The sequence below is a fragment of the Arctopsyche grandis genome, chromosome 7, assembly GCF_051622035.1.
Source record: "Arctopsyche grandis isolate Sample6627 chromosome 7, ASM5162203v2, whole genome shotgun sequence".
In the NCBI taxonomy this organism is placed as follows: Eukaryota; Metazoa; Arthropoda; class Insecta; order Trichoptera; family Hydropsychidae; genus Arctopsyche; species Arctopsyche grandis.
The window spans coordinates 17,761,380-17,779,414 of record NC_135361.1 but is presented as its reverse complement, the minus strand read 5'-3'; the positions used below and the strand labels follow the sequence as shown (position 1 = coordinate 17,779,414).

Genomic DNA, 18,035 nt, shown 5'->3' with positions numbered 1-18,035 from the left:
TGTTTTTAAAAAACTTTTTTTTTATATATTTTGTTGATCCGTTTATGTAGTGGTTCAACTGTTATCCTTGTGTGTAACAGATATTGTATTTTATATATTTGTTTATTGTTGTCTTTCTGTTCTACATATTTCTATTGTGAACATGGCTAACGGAAATTTCGTTGCTTTTGAAATTATGTTCGATATATTTCTAACATTGTGTCCTAAATTGGTTAGTTCACTTTTTAGTTAATTTTGATCTGTAGAGTGGTGAAGACCCTTTATCACAACTTTGAAACTACGGTCAAATTTGCTTTGATATGAGTGAAATTCTGTTTTCTTGTCTTTTAGTTGTTGTGTTACTTGTTTATATGAGTTTTCGTCTTCTACCTGGAATTTGATTTGTGAACCTGCTACACTCTCAGTGTGTATTTTTGAGGAGCATTTTCTTTTTAGAATTGTGTAAGTGGTTTGGCGTTGCTCACTCCCTTCATGAATATGGGGGGTGGTTTAATTTTTTTTTAATTTGAATTTTAACCTTCCTTCTGCTGGGTACTATCATACCTATTGAAGGGTATCATACCTATTGAAAGTAGGATTGCCCAAACCAGTAGTCGGTGATGGTTTTCTTTTTGTAATTTTTTGTAGCATGCGATGGACTATTGCGCTTTGTTTTTTTTTACTTTATTTTAGTGATCTTTGTCAACCTCATCCTCGTTTGACGACGTGGTGCGTTGTGTATTGATGAATTTTACGCCTGCCGGTTCCGCTGCCGCAGAATGCACCAATAATGCAAGTAGTGCGTAAGCGATAGATAACAGGAACTAAATGCACAACAAGAACACAACCAAAACGGCTCGCAAGCGATGCGTGACTCGTCTACATATGTATGTAAACGCACGATTTGAAAACTTTTTCTCATTCGGTTGGGATTCTGTGGATAGGATTAACTGTCCTGCTATGATATAGTTATCTAAAATGGACAAAAGAGTTATTTTGTTTTTATTTATATCTCTTTTGCACACCATAAAAGGTTTTTAGTTTATTATACGCTCTAATATTGCATTTATTTCACTTGTTTTATTATTTTATATTAAATGATTTCAAATTCCTTCCGTGTATGAAATATTAATACGATAAAAATTGATTTACAGGAACAAACCAAGTGGATGAACTAAAAAAAGTTATAGCTACTGAAAGAAATGGAACGGCTAAATTTCAAATGGAATTTTCCTTTTTTAATACCGTATTGTCTTGTGAAATGATATTTCCAAATGGAAGTGTTTATGAACTATATCCTAAATCTAATCTATCTGATCCAAATGTTGTAAAAGCCTCGGATAGTTACAATCAGGGCTGTGGCTTCAAAATTTTAAATGTTACTTCAAATTATACTGGTAATTACGAACTAGTTGCCAAACTAATTAATACATTTTTTGGGAATCGTGAAACAATTGTACAACCATTAAATATACTAGTTGAAGGTATGTAAATGATTATAATACTTCTGATTTCAGTATTTAATATATTATTTAATGTTATAATTGAATTTACAGAAAAAGTGAATATGGTGCCTGTGGACGCAATATCTGTTTTCACTGGTCAAAATGTGGAATTCTACCTATCCGAATCCTTGGATAGTTTGAAAAAATGTGAAATATCTCCACCAAAGATGGCAGCCCAGAAGAATTACTCTTTCAATTCAAATGATTGTTTGGTGAAAATAGAAAACATAACAAAGGAAATGAATGGCGTATGGAACGTTTCTGCCGTAGGAGATATTACATTACTTTCAAACCTGAATATCACTGTAAAAGGTAAAAATATCATTTAATTTGGAACTTAAAATGCGTTTATTTGGCATATTAATAACAATTTTCGAAATTTCAGACATACCACAAATTGAACCGAATATTGATATCGCACTGGGAGTTTCAGCTACATTAACATTAGGTCCACCAGAGGCCATATTTTGTCGAGCAACAAATCCCTCAGGAAGTATAGTAGTGCAAAATATTGGACAGTGCGTAGTGGAGATAAATCGTGTGACACAAAAAGACGCAGGAAAATGGACAGTAGACGTGGGACTAACAGGATCAATTTCTACTATTCAATATGAATATATTGTACTAGTTAATGATTTGGGTATTTTGAAAAACCCCAATTTTTTATCGTCTTATCTTTCATACAATACATTTGGCTATTGTGTATTATTATTATTTAGGTTGGTAGTCCAAAATTTTAACATTATTTTTTTATTATGCCAATTTGTGTTTCAGGCGAACAAAACGAAGGAGAAATCTTAGCTCGCAGTGAATATGCAAAAAATGGAAGCTATGCCCGAATCGAATGTACGCTTCTTGTGAAATATATGAATAGTTGTCTTATTACGAGGGCAGATGGAAAAGTATTCATTTTGAATGAAGGCATAGGCATGGATCGTTACAAATATTATTCAAATAAAACAGAGTGAGTTTAAGCAACATACATTTGTAGCTTACCGGTGGTCTCAAGAATATTTTCAATACGATATATTATATTTTTTATAGTAAACTTGAAAATGGTGTAGATTATGTAAGTTGTGGAATACATATTGATAACCCAACTTCTTTTGATTTGGAACCATGGAAATGTGAAATTATTCACAGTGACAATGTACAAACATCTAGTATTATTAGTGTGAAAAAATCAATAAATTCGACTACTGGTAATTTCTGATTGTATCACTTTTTATAACTAAATCAATTTGAATTTATAACCTTTTTCTTTACTTTCAGATTATCAAAGTGTAGGTTTTGGAAACACTATAACCAAAACAGTAAATGCTACAGTAAATTCCCCTTTTCGAATGATGTGTAGTTATTCTTTACCAATTTCATATTGTTGGTTTATATCACCTAATAGAACTATAATTTCCATTCTCCCAGGTACTTTTTTATATTCCTTATTTATTGCTTTATCTATATTATTTATTATCAGATTACCATTGATGTATAATATAATAGATCCGCCCTCACGTGTTATACTTGTCTCCCTTTTGGGGCATGCAAAATACATGGCGCATGCACAGTTTCTCTTAGTAGGTAGGTAGGTACCGCTGCGTCGTAGGGAAAAAAACCCAACGTCCCCAGTAGTTAAACCCCCCGCACCCCTCAGTTAGTGAAGACAAGATCTCCGACCAAAGTAACACGTCTGGGCCCACCTAGTGTATTATACATCAATGCAGATTACCAATAATTACCTTGAGGTGTTTATATATTTTTTATTTAAATTTGGAAAGGTGGCAAAGTTGATGGACCTAAAGGTCTATCGGCTCAAAATGTCACTTGTAACAAAACACAAAACAACAGTAACAACCAGTGGCGGCTCGTGATAATTTTTAGTGGCGGGGCTGCACTGAAAATATGTCTAAAAAATGTCACCATAATTATTCTATCATGTCATAACAGGACAAAATAAGCACAATTTTTGGCGTACGACCACTTACATGTGGATTTAAGTATTATTGAAAAAAAAACTAGCAAAATTCACCACCCATTAAAGGGGTGCGTCCAAACGCGATGAAGATTTCGAAAAATACGCTGGTACTCCAGTAAGATTGCTAAAAAAATTCGTTCTTGCTGGTTTCGCGACGCGGATTAAAAAAAACCCCAAAACCTTTCAAAAACTTAACCCCCTAATTCGTAACGAAAAACATTAACCTGTTGACAATGCATCGATACATCGGTTGTTTCATCTGCCATAACAGCTAGATAAGTTGTTTTTTTTTATTTCAGCACTTATTTGTTCCCTACACACGTTCAAAATACAATCTAAAAGTTAATTTTGAATAGTTTTTGATGTCCCTTTAAAAACCGAAGAAGTTTGAAAATGTTTTTTTAAAGAATCATCGAAATTTTGTGAATATTCTAGAAGCCCCCGAAAAACTCCTGGATTTTTTTAATTATCTGTTTCATCGTGTCCCCTCATTGGCATTTCAAATTTACCGCAAAATTTAACGCAATCAATAATTTTAAATAAAACATCCCGATTTTTTTTTTACGTTTTCGTATGCTTATCTATTTCCCGCCGACAAGCTTCCCAAAATCGTGAGATTACACAATTTTTTTAAGTGTTCGACACTTCCCTCGTGTTTTTAAATTTATCGTTTAAATGTTTTAAGTCAATAACTCCTGTTTTCATCCAAGATGCTTCGCCTGGCGACTCGCCTCCAAACAAAAGACGGATAACAAAATAACGCGTTTTTTTCTGTACATCTCGTTAACCAATTGTATTTTTTATAAATGTCTGGATTAAATTTTCGCGAGTAACTAAAAGATCTACTAGTTGCAGGCTGTGAAATAATTAAATTGGGCGTGAGGCAGCCTAATGCTTTTATAGCGACTTTTTCGGTAAGTTCTAGTCGCGAAAAGTGCAAATTTTGTAAATATTTTACTGAATTCTTTTGTTCTTCCATTTTTAAAAGAAAAAAAATCTTAATATATTTAAATAAAAAATTACGAGAAAAAGTTAAACAGATTTGAAAAAAGTTTGCTGTTATCAAAATGAAAACGACTCACCGAAGATTTGATGAGGGCTCGTACACAACCAATTAAGAGTAACGAAAACGAATAAAGCTGTGATCGTGCGATTCAACTAATCAAATGTAAGATCAAGCGCGCGAAATCTTAAACAAACTGACAGATGAATGTCGAAGGCGAAGACTGCCGACTGTAGATGGCAGACAGGCGAAGGCTGCCGACTGTCCAGCCCAAAATGGCAGAGTGAGTGAAAGAGAAAGAGCTATCTGCAGTTGCAAATAGCTCTTTCTCTTTCTCGTTCCGAAACTCCGGGCTGCGCAGCGTTCAGCTCGGCGCTGTAACACTTTACAGCCAGTACAGCAACATTTTAATTCATCTGTCACCATACAAGTTAGTGGGGTCTTCAAAACGGTCAACATTACTTACAATATCACCCTTTTGGATATGGGTGATATTGTAAGTAATATTTACTCTGTCGAAGGCCCCAATAGTTAAGTCCATCCAACTAATAAAAAAAATATCATTAATAAATAAAATATTAAATGTATTATTAAATATATATCTTAGAATTTTATAGGAGGGCCTGCAGCCCGGCAGCCCATTAGGACGAGCCGCCACTGGTAACAACACAAAAATATTTAAAAAAAAAATAGTAAAACTATAATAATAAGAAGAAGAGTTAAGTTTTAAGTAACTTCTGTAATACAAAACAAACTTGTGGGTTGAAATTTTTTTCAGGTGCTGCCAATGAGAACTATACATATGCCGGCAATGGACTGAAAATGGGTCAGTGTGGAATAATAATTAAAAATCCAAGTAAAAGTGATGATGGAATTTGGAAATGTAACGTAGGAACTGAAGATACCAAGAATTTAAGCACTGATATTAAAGTCAAAATTTATAGTAAATTTCATTTCAAATTTTTAAATAAACGTTGCTTACAAATTATTTTAAATATATTTCAAATTTAAATAAAATTTTTTTTAGAAACACCTTTGGCCACTGAAAACAAAAATTATGTATTGAGCATAGAAAAAAAGATTGCTTGTAAAACATTTGACAAGTCTTCTTTGGAATACTGTCGCTTTATTAGACCCGATGGTCAAGGTATAAATGCAAACACTAACTCTAATCAATATTCTGATAATGGAACAAATTTAGAAGACGGAGTTTGCAATCTTATTCTGTCATCACCATCAACAGTGGATATAGGAACATGGTTGTGCATTGGAAAACCACATTTTAAAAACGTTGAATACTTTGACGAATTTTATGTAGATTCTTATTATTATTACTATTATCGTAAGCAGTATTGTTTTATATTATAATTTAATGTCATAATCATTCATTGTTTAATAAAATTTACATTGTAATTTAATTATTTGCAGATGTAAGCGTGATATATATTATATTTTGGTTTTTGTTCACTGCTGCCATGACATTCATTATCGTAGTATGTATGGTAAATTTCTATAAAATTTTTACACGGCGCTACCGAGCTAGAGAAACTACATCTTCAAGTCTGAGTCAATCTTCACATTTATCTGAACTTCCTTCATATGACGCAGCAGTGCTCCGGGAAGATATACAAAAAATGTCCTTAGCATAATTTCAAATTTAAATTGACTCAAGTAATAAATGTTAACTAAATTCTCATTAGTATTATTTCTTCGATATTTATAAATGACATGCAAATGTATTTAATTTCTAAAACATGTTTATATTTTATATAATTAAATAAATATTAATTGGTATAGTATAAAGTTTTAGTCATTATATTTCATAAGAAATTAATCCACACACATACATTAATATAAGTATTTAGTATACATAGATACGTTTATAATATATCGATGGCTTGGTGTACAGATATTTTATGTCCATTTTTGAATTTATATCGAATTTTAAGTTTGTAGATGCAGGAATATTCCAGGTTTTTCGTTTCTATTTACCTGATTTATTCCAGCTTTCATTTCTAATTACCTGAATTATTCCAGCATCCACAAACTTAAAATTCGATACAAATTCATAAATGGACAATATCTGTGCACTAAGCCATCGATATACACTATTATACTACATATATACGTACATATTATATTTTAATATGATACGAATAGTTTTCAATGAGTGTTATAGAGTGATGTATATTTGAGACTTATTCGTTATACTCATTTGAAAATAGTTGTAAGTTGTAGTCTTCGGTATCTACACTAAAATTAAATCTTCATCAAAATTAAATATAATAAGCTTTATAATATTTACTATTTGAAAGATCAAAAAATTATTTCATCGGTCAATATTAGATATGTACAAAAAATGTATGCGTTTATGTATTTTTACATACATAATTTTTTTTTATTTTAATTCATTTTATCTAAATTTTATTTATATTTCTTTGTATTAAAATGTTTTATTTATTGTGTACATATATTATGTATGTAGTTGTATAATATTACTAAAATATAATAGTACAGATTAATTTCATCATTCCTCATAATTTTATTTCTGAAATTATGGAGCTGATAATGAAACGTAATATCAGTTCAGAGATATAATCATGTTTAAACAATGTCTGAATTTATGACACTTTGCGATAAACATTGATAAGCCTAAATCATGCAACTACGTCTATAGTGACTTGAGCATTGTATTCGACAACACGGTCTATTTCAAAATATTCAAACATGAAGACTTTGTTTATATTTTTTCTCACATTTTATATTTTCGGTGGTTTGTATTACTTAATTCATATCAAGCAATGTGGTGAAAATTTTTTCCTTTTCCGAATTATTTTTATTTTATTTTATAAATTTTACCCCTTTTGATGACATTTAACTTGTATCATAGAACGTATTACGTTAATTTTTGTATTTAAATCAACTATGGCAAAAGAAGGATATTTCAATTTATTGAATAATACTGTCAATATTTTAATGCGCACCATCATTTTTTTTAATGTATTTTCAGGATGTGAATCAAATTCTGTCAACTTACCCAAAACTGTAGTTGTCGTGAAAGATGAAATACTATCGATGGATTGTAAATCCCAATCGCGTTTATTATACTGCTGGTTCATTTCGCCAAATGGCACAACATATTCATTAATACCCAGTGTGTTTTCTTATTTTTTCCTTTTTCTACTTACATTTATTTATTATTTATTATATTTATGTTTCAAAATGAAAAAATTATAGATGCTACTAATGAAAATTATGAATTTATTGGAAATTCATTGACCAATGGAGACTGTGGCATGAGAATTAAATCAGCAAGTATTTCAGATATGGGCCTATGGCGTTGCAATATGGGAACAAACACTGTTGCTGACAATCGAACTGACTTTCTTGTTCAAGTTCACAGTAAGTCAATACATTTGATGTAAAACACATTTTTTTCATTCAATCCTGAATAGTTTAAAATAAAATAAATATTTTCAGAAACACCACTGGTAGCGAAAAGGAAAATCCTTGGTTTTTATGATGATGTACTATGGTGTGAAACTTATAACAATGCTTCACTAGAATATTGTAGATTCATCAGACCAGATGGACAAGGTTTAAATTATAAATCTATTACTTTTATATGGTATAAAATTTACATATCCTTAAAAAATTTTGATATTTTAGGAATATACCCAATTAAAGGGTCAGACTACTATTCTGACGAAGACACAAATTTGAGTGAAGGACGGTGTCAATTGAAATTGAAAACTTCATTGACATCGAATGTTGGAACTTGGATTTGTGCTGCAAAATCCAAACAGTCGGATGTTGAATATTACGATTCATTGATTGTAGAAAACTTTTACCTATTCGTAATTTGTGAGTGATTATTTTAAATTTTAAAACATGACGAGGTATGAGTTATTTTGATGGTATTTAACAATAAAATAAAATTATTTGCAGACCCCAATGGTTTGGTGGCTTTGGCTTGGATTATGTTTGTCATAACTACTGTTATGTTAGGCTTCATATTAGCAGCAACAATACATAAACGTCGGGCTGCAAGCCGCCGTTCTCAGAATCCACCTCCGTACAGTAGTTCTATCGACAATGAACTTCCAGAAAAAGTTCCACTTCCTTGATATACTGTGCAATTATCTGAATTTAAAATAAAAACTGTTTTAATCTGTATTTTTGTATATACATTTTATTTAATAATGCTATGAAACTAATATTGATGTAAAATAAATAATTTTGTTCTTAATAATTTTGCATATTATTGAATAACACTTTTTGGAACGCAAAAATTAGTTATTACATTTTATTCAGACAGTTTAAGAGATATTTTAATTATGTATATGACACACAGACTTTTATTTATGAGTACTTACATAATTCACTCAAAAATAACAGTTTCGATTAACTTTTAAAAGAATTCTAATCCTTCTAATCTCATTTTAATCTTAGTAAAATATTTAATACAAACAATATACTACATATATATAATATAATGATATACATATACTTTGCGATATCATTGTTTTATTTTGTCAGAATTATTATCACTAATAATGAATTTTGCGATAAAGGAATGATAAATTATGTAGATATCGTTATTCTCATACCTACACTTAAAATAGTTCGATTTTGTCTATCTCTGAAGCACCACATCCTGTTACACAACAATATTTTTGTGAAAATGAGATTTCTTATTGTGTTTCTGTTTTACATTACCTTGTATAGAGGTAAGATTTGTTTCAATTTTATATTTTGACTTTGGGGAATGTATTAGAAATCGGTCTCCGTGACGGGCCGGAATGTGAAATGTCGGAAAACGCAAATATTGGAAGGCAAAGATCGTCGAAAGATCAAAAAAAAAAGGGTGCATGGTAAACGGTACATTCCGGTACATTTCACATTCCGGCGCGTGAGGTAGACCCGTTAGAAATATGGGGTTTTTCATACCCCTTTATTATTTGTATTGCAGAAACTGTTTATTTCTGTTTACTCCGTAACAACTCTTATATTGGATATTTAATACGTATATTTTTTTGAAAGCCCACAAATATCAAATGTTTCAAATATATTTATCATGGCTGTTAATAGAGTCCAATTTTTTACATCGTAAAAAAATCATTTGTTTCTATAAATTTAATCCAGTTCAACAAATTTAGATGTAATTTTTAGAATTTGAAATATTTAAGTCGTCATTAGTATCTCTGTCATTTTTATCAATAGCAATATATCATTAATACTTTTTCAATATCGATTTTAAATGATAAAATAAAATCATTTTATTTAATTCAAAATAATATTGAAAACATAAAAACAACAAAGACTACGTTTCCATCTTTTAAAAATCATTTTTACATCATATCATTTTGATACGCTTCATTATGTTATTACAAAATAATTTATAAAATAAATATAATACTGTATAGTAGTGACGTAAAAAAATACGTATGTATTTCTATTTTACTCTTATCTATTTGATTGCAATTCGAATGTGTACCACACATATTGGAAACACTGTTCATACCAGAGAAATGTAATATTAATAGAAGTGGCTTTAGGTGTTATATTGTTGTCAACTGACATTCTGTCCACGGACAGATCTGAATAATTTTATCATCAGTCGTATTTGACGCTTGCTGTTCGATATACATATGTATGTCCGATAAAAACTTCTCTGTTTGTTTATATTACTCGCAAGATGGGCAAGCATCGATAAAAATTGCACAATACATTCAAAAACACACAATAAACAACATTGGATACATATTTATAAGTAAATTGATCCGATTGTATTCCGTGCGATGTAGCGTATTTATAGAGACGTACCGCGTAAAATTAACAACAATTATTTATTCGTAAGGGCTCCTCTATTATTATTACATCTCTCTGGTTCATACGCATGGAAATAAGGCTACGCAATTAAGATACATAGAGAAAATTCCATCTTCCAATGGCGTTTTTAGAGTATTTATCAGTGGCGGCTCGTCTATATGGGCTGCGGGCTGCAGACCTCCCAGTATAGTACATATGCATGCTATTTTTATAAGCCTTTCTACATTTGATCACCAGTACTACAGCTCGATTAATCTCTGCAGCCCCCCCCCCCCATCTCCTCTATGAATTCTCACGAGCCGCCATTGGTATTTATTAAATTAAACTGGTACAATACAAGACTTTTTTCGTTTTTAAACCGATGCAAATTTTTTTTATATTCAGAAAGCTCCCATGATTTCAAGTAACTAGCAGTTAATGATTAGTAAACATATTTTATGTAAATAAAATAATATTCATAAAAATTAAATATAAAAGATATCGAATGTGCTCAATTTATTGCGTTTAAAAAAAGAAGGAAAGGGGGCAATTTTCATGCTTTGCACCAAGGTCCACACGGTTGGTTTTTCCACTATTGATTTTTTTACAAATTTACTTTTCCTTTTATATTTGGTCTTTGGTTGCATGTTTTAAATTATTTTTTTTATATTGAAAATCATCATGTTGAAAATGAAAGAATGACAAGGTTAAATTTTCACATGATCACAAATTTTCGTCTATTGTTAAATGTACATATTTATATATATACAGTGCCGGCCTTACACCCAATGGCGCTCTCGGACAATTTTTTCTAAACACCCTTAGAAAAAAATTTCGCCTTTGGCGCTCTAATCTAAAATTTTGTATGGCTTTTGGCGCTCTAATTTTAAAATTTAAGGTGCCTTTGACGCATCGAGCGGCGCCCTAACTTATTTGGCGCCCTCGGGCACCGCCCGACCCAGCCCTCCCTAAAACCGGCACTGTATATATTTGTAGATAAAGTAAAATTTATTTGCAATGCATATTTATTTTTGAATTTTTAATATATATTGTATTTATCAAAGCAAATATTATTGATCTATTATTACATTATAAATGTAATTACTTAGATTAATACATAACAAAATTTATTAAATCTTTATTGCAATTTATTTTCAGGTGGTCATACAAACAATGTCATCATAAATGATATACCAGTATTAAAAGGAGAAACCTATGACATCAAATGCCCTTCTCTTAATTCACATATAGCATATTGCTGGGTTTTATCACCTAATGGAACAATTTTTTCTCTCTCTCCACGTATGATTTTTGGATAAAAAAATATATTTATTAATATATGTGTGTATATCTTTTATAATAATAAGTTAATTTCAGGTGTAACAAATTTAAATTATAACTATACTGGAGCTGGATTTGCAGCAGGTGAATGTGGCATACGGATCAGATCGAGCAGCATAACAGATAATGGTTTATGGAAATGCAACATGGGAAACTTGGATCCAGTAGACTATGTAGCAGTTTTCAATGTTAGTGTACATGGTATGTGACGAATTAATACTAATAATAATATTAATTAAAATTAAATTAAACACTATTTTTAAAAGGTACATATATGTACATATGTATATGTATGTAAATATATACTTAAAATAATTGTTATCTTATTTATTTTTTAGATACGCCTCTTGTTGCTAAAGAAAAAATGGTATTGCTAAAAAGATCAACAAATATAACATGTGAAACAAACAACAACACTCCATTAGAGTATTGCAGATATGTAAGACCAGATGGACGGGGTATATAACGAACAATATTTAAAAAAATATATAGTTTCAAAATACATATCATAAATAAACATTTTTATGTGTAGGTATCTTCCCTATGTCTGAGTCATCAACATACTCTGATTTTGGTATTACCCTTCAAGGGGGTCGCTGTTCACTAGTGTTCTTAAATCCAACATCACTTGATCTTGGAAACTGGACTTGTATTGCAAAACCAATAACAGATCCTGTTGAATATTTTGATACAATATTAATTCACAATTATGAATACCGTAACAGTAGTCAGTATCCAGATTTTTATTTAATATGATTCACGATAGCTACTATTTTTAATAATTTTGTTGATGTATTTTCAGAAAACGCTGCCACGAGTGCTATATTTTGGATATTGTACATATTGTCTGTGACAGCAATTATAGTACTTTCAATGCTGATTCTATTCAAATTACGTATAGATTCTAGAACTAGCTCACAAGCCAGACCAGTAATAAGTGATTCAACATCTTATTAATGTATGATACATATGTACATATAATCTCTTAAAATGTGATCGTTTTGTACTATTTTTTTTATATATTTTAAATTGAAAATTAGAAGTTGTACAATTAGATGTTTAATGTTTATATATTTTTAAAATTCTTCTTAATAATTGTAAGCTAATAAAATTGTATATGATAAATTAGACTTTCTATTAAAAATAAAAACAAATCAACTTAAATAATATTTCTTTCGTTTCGTTAATCGAAAATTAATCTAAAAGTATATCGAAGATACTTTTTATAAAGTCTTGTCATTAAAATCGATATTAATCTTGAGTAACTGTTGAACAGAAATACTTATATAGTTGAATAGAGTAAAAATGAGATTTTGTAACAATAATAATTAGTTGGTGTGGTGACTTACAGTTGATTTATTAAGTTTTTATGCAAGAATATCTATGAAATTCAACAAATGGTGATAAAAAATGAAGCTATCGTTAATTCCAATGATGTTCGTAAAGCAAAATGTATAAGTCAGTGGTGACAATTATGCAATAAATGAATAGAATTATAACATACATACACTGATATAGCACCGCGGTGAATCTATAAATTTTTTATACTGACAGGGTTTGTAGAGAGGAAATTCTACAATCGTTGACCATACGACGCTAGTTGTACTGCTAATATATGTACTGTTTAGTTAATAATTGTTAAGTCTACAAGAGAACCACCGAGGACACAAAAAATACTTAATAATGTCACAGGGTTTTTATATTTCAACTTGAGAATCCAAATGCGCAATGAATAATAGCTTAGTAATAATAACTAAGACAAGTGTAGACAGATACAATACGTTAATACAATCAATACAATTAGCTATTAATCAATACAATTAGATTAGACAGATACAATACGATCAATACAATCAATACAAGCATTTATACAATGCGAATTCATATAAACATGATCTACAGTGACATATATTGAGAAATTTTTGTAGCATTTTATTATAAATATTGGCGAACTTCAAGACGCAGAATAGTTTGAGATTTGCAAGAGAGATTGGAAAGTAGATGAAAATTTTACAGCAACCGTTTTAATGAAAATCAAAAAATTGGCAAACTCTGATAGGAAACAGACTCTTGGAGTCTCAAACCAACGTCTGGCCAACAGCTATTAGTGAGAATCGAACCGTGACTCCATTGTTCGAGAGCATAATATGTTAATCATTAGTCCATGCTGCTGGTTAACTACATATATGACTCTCGATGGATGGTGTACAGACTCCAGGGATGTTCAACTCGAGAGCACCCCGGAAGTCGGTTTTATGAGATAGCTAGTGGTAAGCTTGGGCGGGGCTGGTTTCCTCAAGGTGCCTTCCTTCGTCGTCGGTGGTCTGGTCTCTGCTGATGTCGGCTGCTCTGCTATGTCCCTTTCTCCTTCGTAATGTGCGTGGGATGCGTGATGTGGAACAAAGGGGGGAAATTGAATAGTAATGAAAACAGGTTATAATTCTGTTTGTATGGTGACTGTATTTTATATATATATGTATATACAGAGATCAAGCAGGGGGGGGGGGGGGGGGGAGTCCGTCGTGAAATTAGCGCGCACGTGTTCGAGAGGTTATGATAACCTCACTCCTCACGTGACTACGTGATCTGACTTCGACGAAGAAAGACCAGGATTTCCTCACTTCTCACCGGACGTATACTGAAGCTGTACTTCCAGTATCGTCTGCCGATCCAGGCTGAGCTGATCGGGACTCGGTGGTGGGAACAAACTCGGTAGCGAACAGAGATGTTCACTCGACCGAAGCGGAAAACGAATAGGGGGCGGGTACGCGCGCTCGGCGCCGATCTCCCTCCAAAACGGCTCCTTTGGTCGTAACGCCACGAAAGCTGACCATGAAGACTTGGTCGGAACATACTCCCCCCGTTGGAAGTCAGAGGATCGAATTCCAAAACAAACAAGAATTAATGGTGCACAAGCGACTAATGAAATACACAAAAACCAAGCAAGTAAGCAAAAAAATAACAACAAAATAAAAAACAACACAACAAAATAACCCAGTCAGCAAACAAAATAACATTAGTCCACCGTCAGTTTCCCATCCTACATAAGCAGCTGACTAAGCCGGCAAGAAACAAACAAAAAATAGACAAACAAACAACCAAAACACCAACAAATAACCAACACCAATGCTAGGTAACAATATTGTTCAATCGTTATATGTCCCAATCTATCCTGATAGCTCTATTACAAAGCACCAATCAAACCAACAAGAGAAGCATAAAAGAAAAGCAACTCAAAAACTTAAGTTAAAACACATAAACTGAATCCACAACACAGATACAAACAACGCGCCAACTTTAATGTGGGACACCGTTGCACAAATTCACTGAGTGCTGCTCGACTGGCAGTCGAGCTACTCGCCGGACTGCTCGCTTGGTGTTGCTGATGGAGGAGTAGTAGGACCTACTTCTGTGCCCCTGTCTGCCAGGGGCCGCTGCTGCATGTGCTGGTGTGGTAGCACCCTCGCTCCGGGCTGATCGACCAGATCCTCCTGCTGTTGCGCAACTAGTGGTGCGCCAACTAGGAACTGGCCAGGAGTTATGGGAGCTGGGTTGGGAAGGTCGAAAGATGTGAGGGTTAAAGGGCGCGGGTACATTGCGCTTCGGCAAGCGGAATCTTCGTACCGCGGAAATACGCGATTCGTCCAGGGGACGCGTAACTGTCTTGACTGGACGTCTCGCGCCAAAACAAGATAACGGATCACGACCCGTTGTGTGATGGCAATTCCGAGAATCGCTTGAAACTGTGGGCGCTTCTAGAGAGCCGCCCAATATCCAGCCGAAAGCTGTATTCATCATCGCGATGCGTCCTCCTCTGTCCCCGCGTGACTTGGAGGGAACTAAAATGGTACGTTTGCCATTGCGTAACATCGCATGATAGGCGTCGCTGCCTATCACCATATCCACTGTACCGGGAATATCGAATGACGGATCGGCAAGGGGGAGATGAAGCGGCAAATGGCTCCGAATCTCGGACACGTTGCGCGATGGAAGTTGATTCGCGATCTCGGGCATGATTGCGCAATCGAGATCAACACTGGAGCCCTGATTGGGGATGCGCGGTAGAATTCGAATTACCGCGCCACTAGTAATGGACGTCCTATTTGAACCTATTCCTACCAGGTTGACGTCCATCCTTTTCGACTTTAAGGCGAGTCGCCTTCTTAAGTCTTCAGAGATGAGGTTGAGTTCGGAGCCGTTATCTAACAATGCTCGAACCTTGTGCGAACGTCCATCTCCGCCGCGAACTTGTACTTCCACAGTGGATAACAGGACAGTTCGGGCGTGAGAAGGCGATACGCGTCTCACCGAGTGTAAAACCAACGATGATTTTACGGGTTTGGCGTTCTCTGATTTCTTGGGGCTCCGATAATGTTTGGCCTTATTTGAAGGCGAAGTTTGGTATGGAGTTGAGTCATGTAACATGGTGTGATGGGCATGACCGCATTTGAAGCATCTCTGCTTTGTTTGGCACGCGTGAACTATGTGCCCTGGCCTCAAGCAGTTGAGACATAGTCGACGTTTTATGGCGTTCGACCTACGCTCATCACCGCTCATTTGGCGGAATGATGGACAGGCTAGCAGAGAATGACTTCCGCTGCAACTGATGCAGGAGGGGCGTTCCCTCCTCACATGCAGAACTGCTGCCTTCGGATTCGTAATGGTTCTTGGTCGAGGATTCGACTCGCCTTTTAAGACGAAGTCGGCATTTGCCATCGATTGGCACTGGCACGTTAGAAAATGCATTATTTTGCTAAACGTGCAGTCTTCATACTTGGGAGTCTGAAGCTCCCATTGCAGAAGTGTACTCCGGTCGAGTTTTCTGGTGATAAACATCACCAGAATCTCGTTCCAGGTCTCGACCCGGACGCCCAAGTTAACGAGCGCACGTACATGCATGTTGGCATCATCTATGAGACGACGCAGACTGACGTGATTGTTGCTCACGACTGGCTCGGCTTCAAGCAATGCCTGAAGGTGATACTGAACAACAATTTTTTTGTTGTTATAGCGTTGATCCAAAATGGACCACGCGCTCGTAAATGCATTTGAAGCTAATTCCAGGCCGTCAACTAAACGTTGGGGCTCTCCTTTTAGGCTTCCTAGTAAGTATTGGAACCGGGCGATTTGCGAACTCTCGCCGGCCATAGCGGCCAAGAAGCGTTGTGAAAAAAGCGGCCAATTTTGGACGTTGCCTTCGAAGGTGGGCAACTCCAAACGGGGCAATTTTATTGCCGAATTTGATTGCGGTACAGGTGACATTGTGAGGTTAGCGCCATCTAACGGTGAAGCGCTCAATTGCGGCTCACGCAAATTGATTGCTTCGGTGCATCGCACGAAGGCGGCCATATGCTCCCTATCAAATAGGTCCACGACGGATTCGGAGGCCTGCGCCTCTTCTTGGTCCAGCTCGTTTATCTGAGCTTGGATCGCTTCGAATTCAGACAGTAATGGTCTGATTGTTTCGAGCCTGATTCTGAGCTCGAAGATGCTCAGATCGTCCCCCAATTGATTCGCGTTTCTCGTTAACCGAGCGCGAATTCTTTTCCGCGTATTTTTAAGCGTACTCAAAGACGCCATTATTGAAATGCGACGAAATCAAACAAAGGAAAAAATGGACGCGGGAAAAAACAAAATGGACGTTGACGACCAAAAAAATAGCAACAACAACAGAAAAATGCTAATTACGACCAACCTGGATTCGACGACGTTGGAAGACCAGCTCTGAAGACATACGGAATCGAAGGACCAAATGTACAGACTCCAGGGATGTTCAACTCGAGAGCACCCCGGAAGTCGGTTTTATGAGATAGCTAGTGGTAAGCTTGGGCGGGGCTGGTTTCCTCAAGGTGCCTTCCTTCGTCGTCGGTGGTCTGGTCTCTGCTGATGTCGGCTGCTCTGCTATGTCCCTTTCTCCTTCGTAATGTGCGTGGGATGCGTGATGTGGAACAAAGGGGGGAAATTGAATAGTAATGAAAACAGGTTATAATTCTGTTTGTATGGTGACTGTATTTTATATATATATGTATATACAGAGATCAAGCAGGGGGGGGGGGGGGGAGTCCGTCGTGAAATTAGCGCGCACGTGTTCGAGAGGTTATGATAACCTCACTCCTCACGTGACTACGTGATCTGACTTCGACGAAGAAAGACCAGGATTTCCTCACTTCTCACCGGACGTATACTGAAGCTGTACTTCCAGTATCGTCTGCCGATCCAGGCTGAGCTGATCGGGACTCGGTGGTGGGAACAAACTCGGTAGCGAACAGAGATGTTCACTCGACCGAAGCGGAAAACGAATAGGGGGCGGGTACGCGCGCTCGGCGCCGATCTCCCTCCAAAACGGCTCCTTTGGTCGTAACGCCACGAAAGCTGACCATGAAGACTTGGTCGGAACAGATGGAATTTTCGGGTACTAGATGTT

The 18,035-nt window shown here is 34.9% G+C and overlaps 2 protein-coding genes across 3 annotated transcripts; both read left to right on the top strand.

Moving 5' to 3' along the window:
- The first annotated feature begins 238 nt into the window (after positions 1-238).
- LOC143914387 (uncharacterized) lies at positions 239-8,805 on the top strand. Of its 2 annotated transcripts, none has more exons than XM_077434586.1 (6): positions 239-282; positions 7,470-7,613; positions 7,697-7,861; positions 7,940-8,056; positions 8,129-8,323; positions 8,408-8,778. In XM_077434586.1, exons 2-6 carry the CDS (start codon positions 7,535-7,537, stop codon positions 8,584-8,586), a joined length of 735 nt encoding a protein of 244 aa, XP_077290712.1. In that variant the 5' UTR covers positions 239-282; positions 7,470-7,534; the 3' UTR covers positions 8,587-8,778. The 2 variants fall into 2 exon arrangements, with proteins under 2 accessions (XP_077290712.1, XP_077290711.1); XM_077434585.1 differs by lacking the exon at positions 239-282 and adding an exon at positions 7,085-7,232 and having other exon boundaries at positions 8,408-8,805.
- A 254-nt stretch (positions 8,806-9,059) lies between these two features.
- LOC143914314 (uncharacterized) lies at positions 9,060-12,750 on the top strand. The gene is made up of 6 exons (XM_077434495.1): positions 9,060-9,189; positions 11,429-11,572; positions 11,648-11,812; positions 11,950-12,069; positions 12,144-12,338; positions 12,414-12,750. Exons 1-6 carry the CDS (start codon positions 9,144-9,146, stop codon positions 12,566-12,568), a joined length of 825 nt encoding a protein of 274 aa, XP_077290621.1. The 5' UTR covers positions 9,060-9,143; the 3' UTR covers positions 12,569-12,750.
- Positions 12,751-18,035: the final 5,285 nt, after the last annotated feature.

Excerpts from the sequence above, each read along its gene's own strand:
- LOC143914387 (XM_077434585.1), top strand. The coding sequence starts at position 7,187 with ATGAAGACTTTGTTTATATTTTTTCTCACATTTTATATTTTCGGTG. Across the intron at positions 8,057-8,128 it reads CATCAGACCAGATGGACAAG|GAATATACCCAATTAAAGGG; the intron begins GTTTAAATTATA and ends TTGATATTTTAG. Across the intron at positions 8,324-8,407 it reads CTTTTACCTATTCGTAATTT|ACCCCAATGGTTTGGTGGCT; the intron begins GTGAGTGATTAT and ends AATTATTTGCAG.
- LOC143914314 (XM_077434495.1), top strand. The coding sequence starts at position 9,144 with ATGAGATTTCTTATTGTGTTTCTGTTTTACATTACCTTGTATAGAG. Across the intron at positions 11,573-11,647 it reads AATTTTTTCTCTCTCTCCAC|GTGTAACAAATTTAAATTAT; the intron begins GTATGATTTTTG and ends AGTTAATTTCAG. Across the intron at positions 12,070-12,143 it reads TGTAAGACCAGATGGACGGG|GTATCTTCCCTATGTCTGAG; the intron begins GTATATAACGAA and ends TTTTATGTGTAG.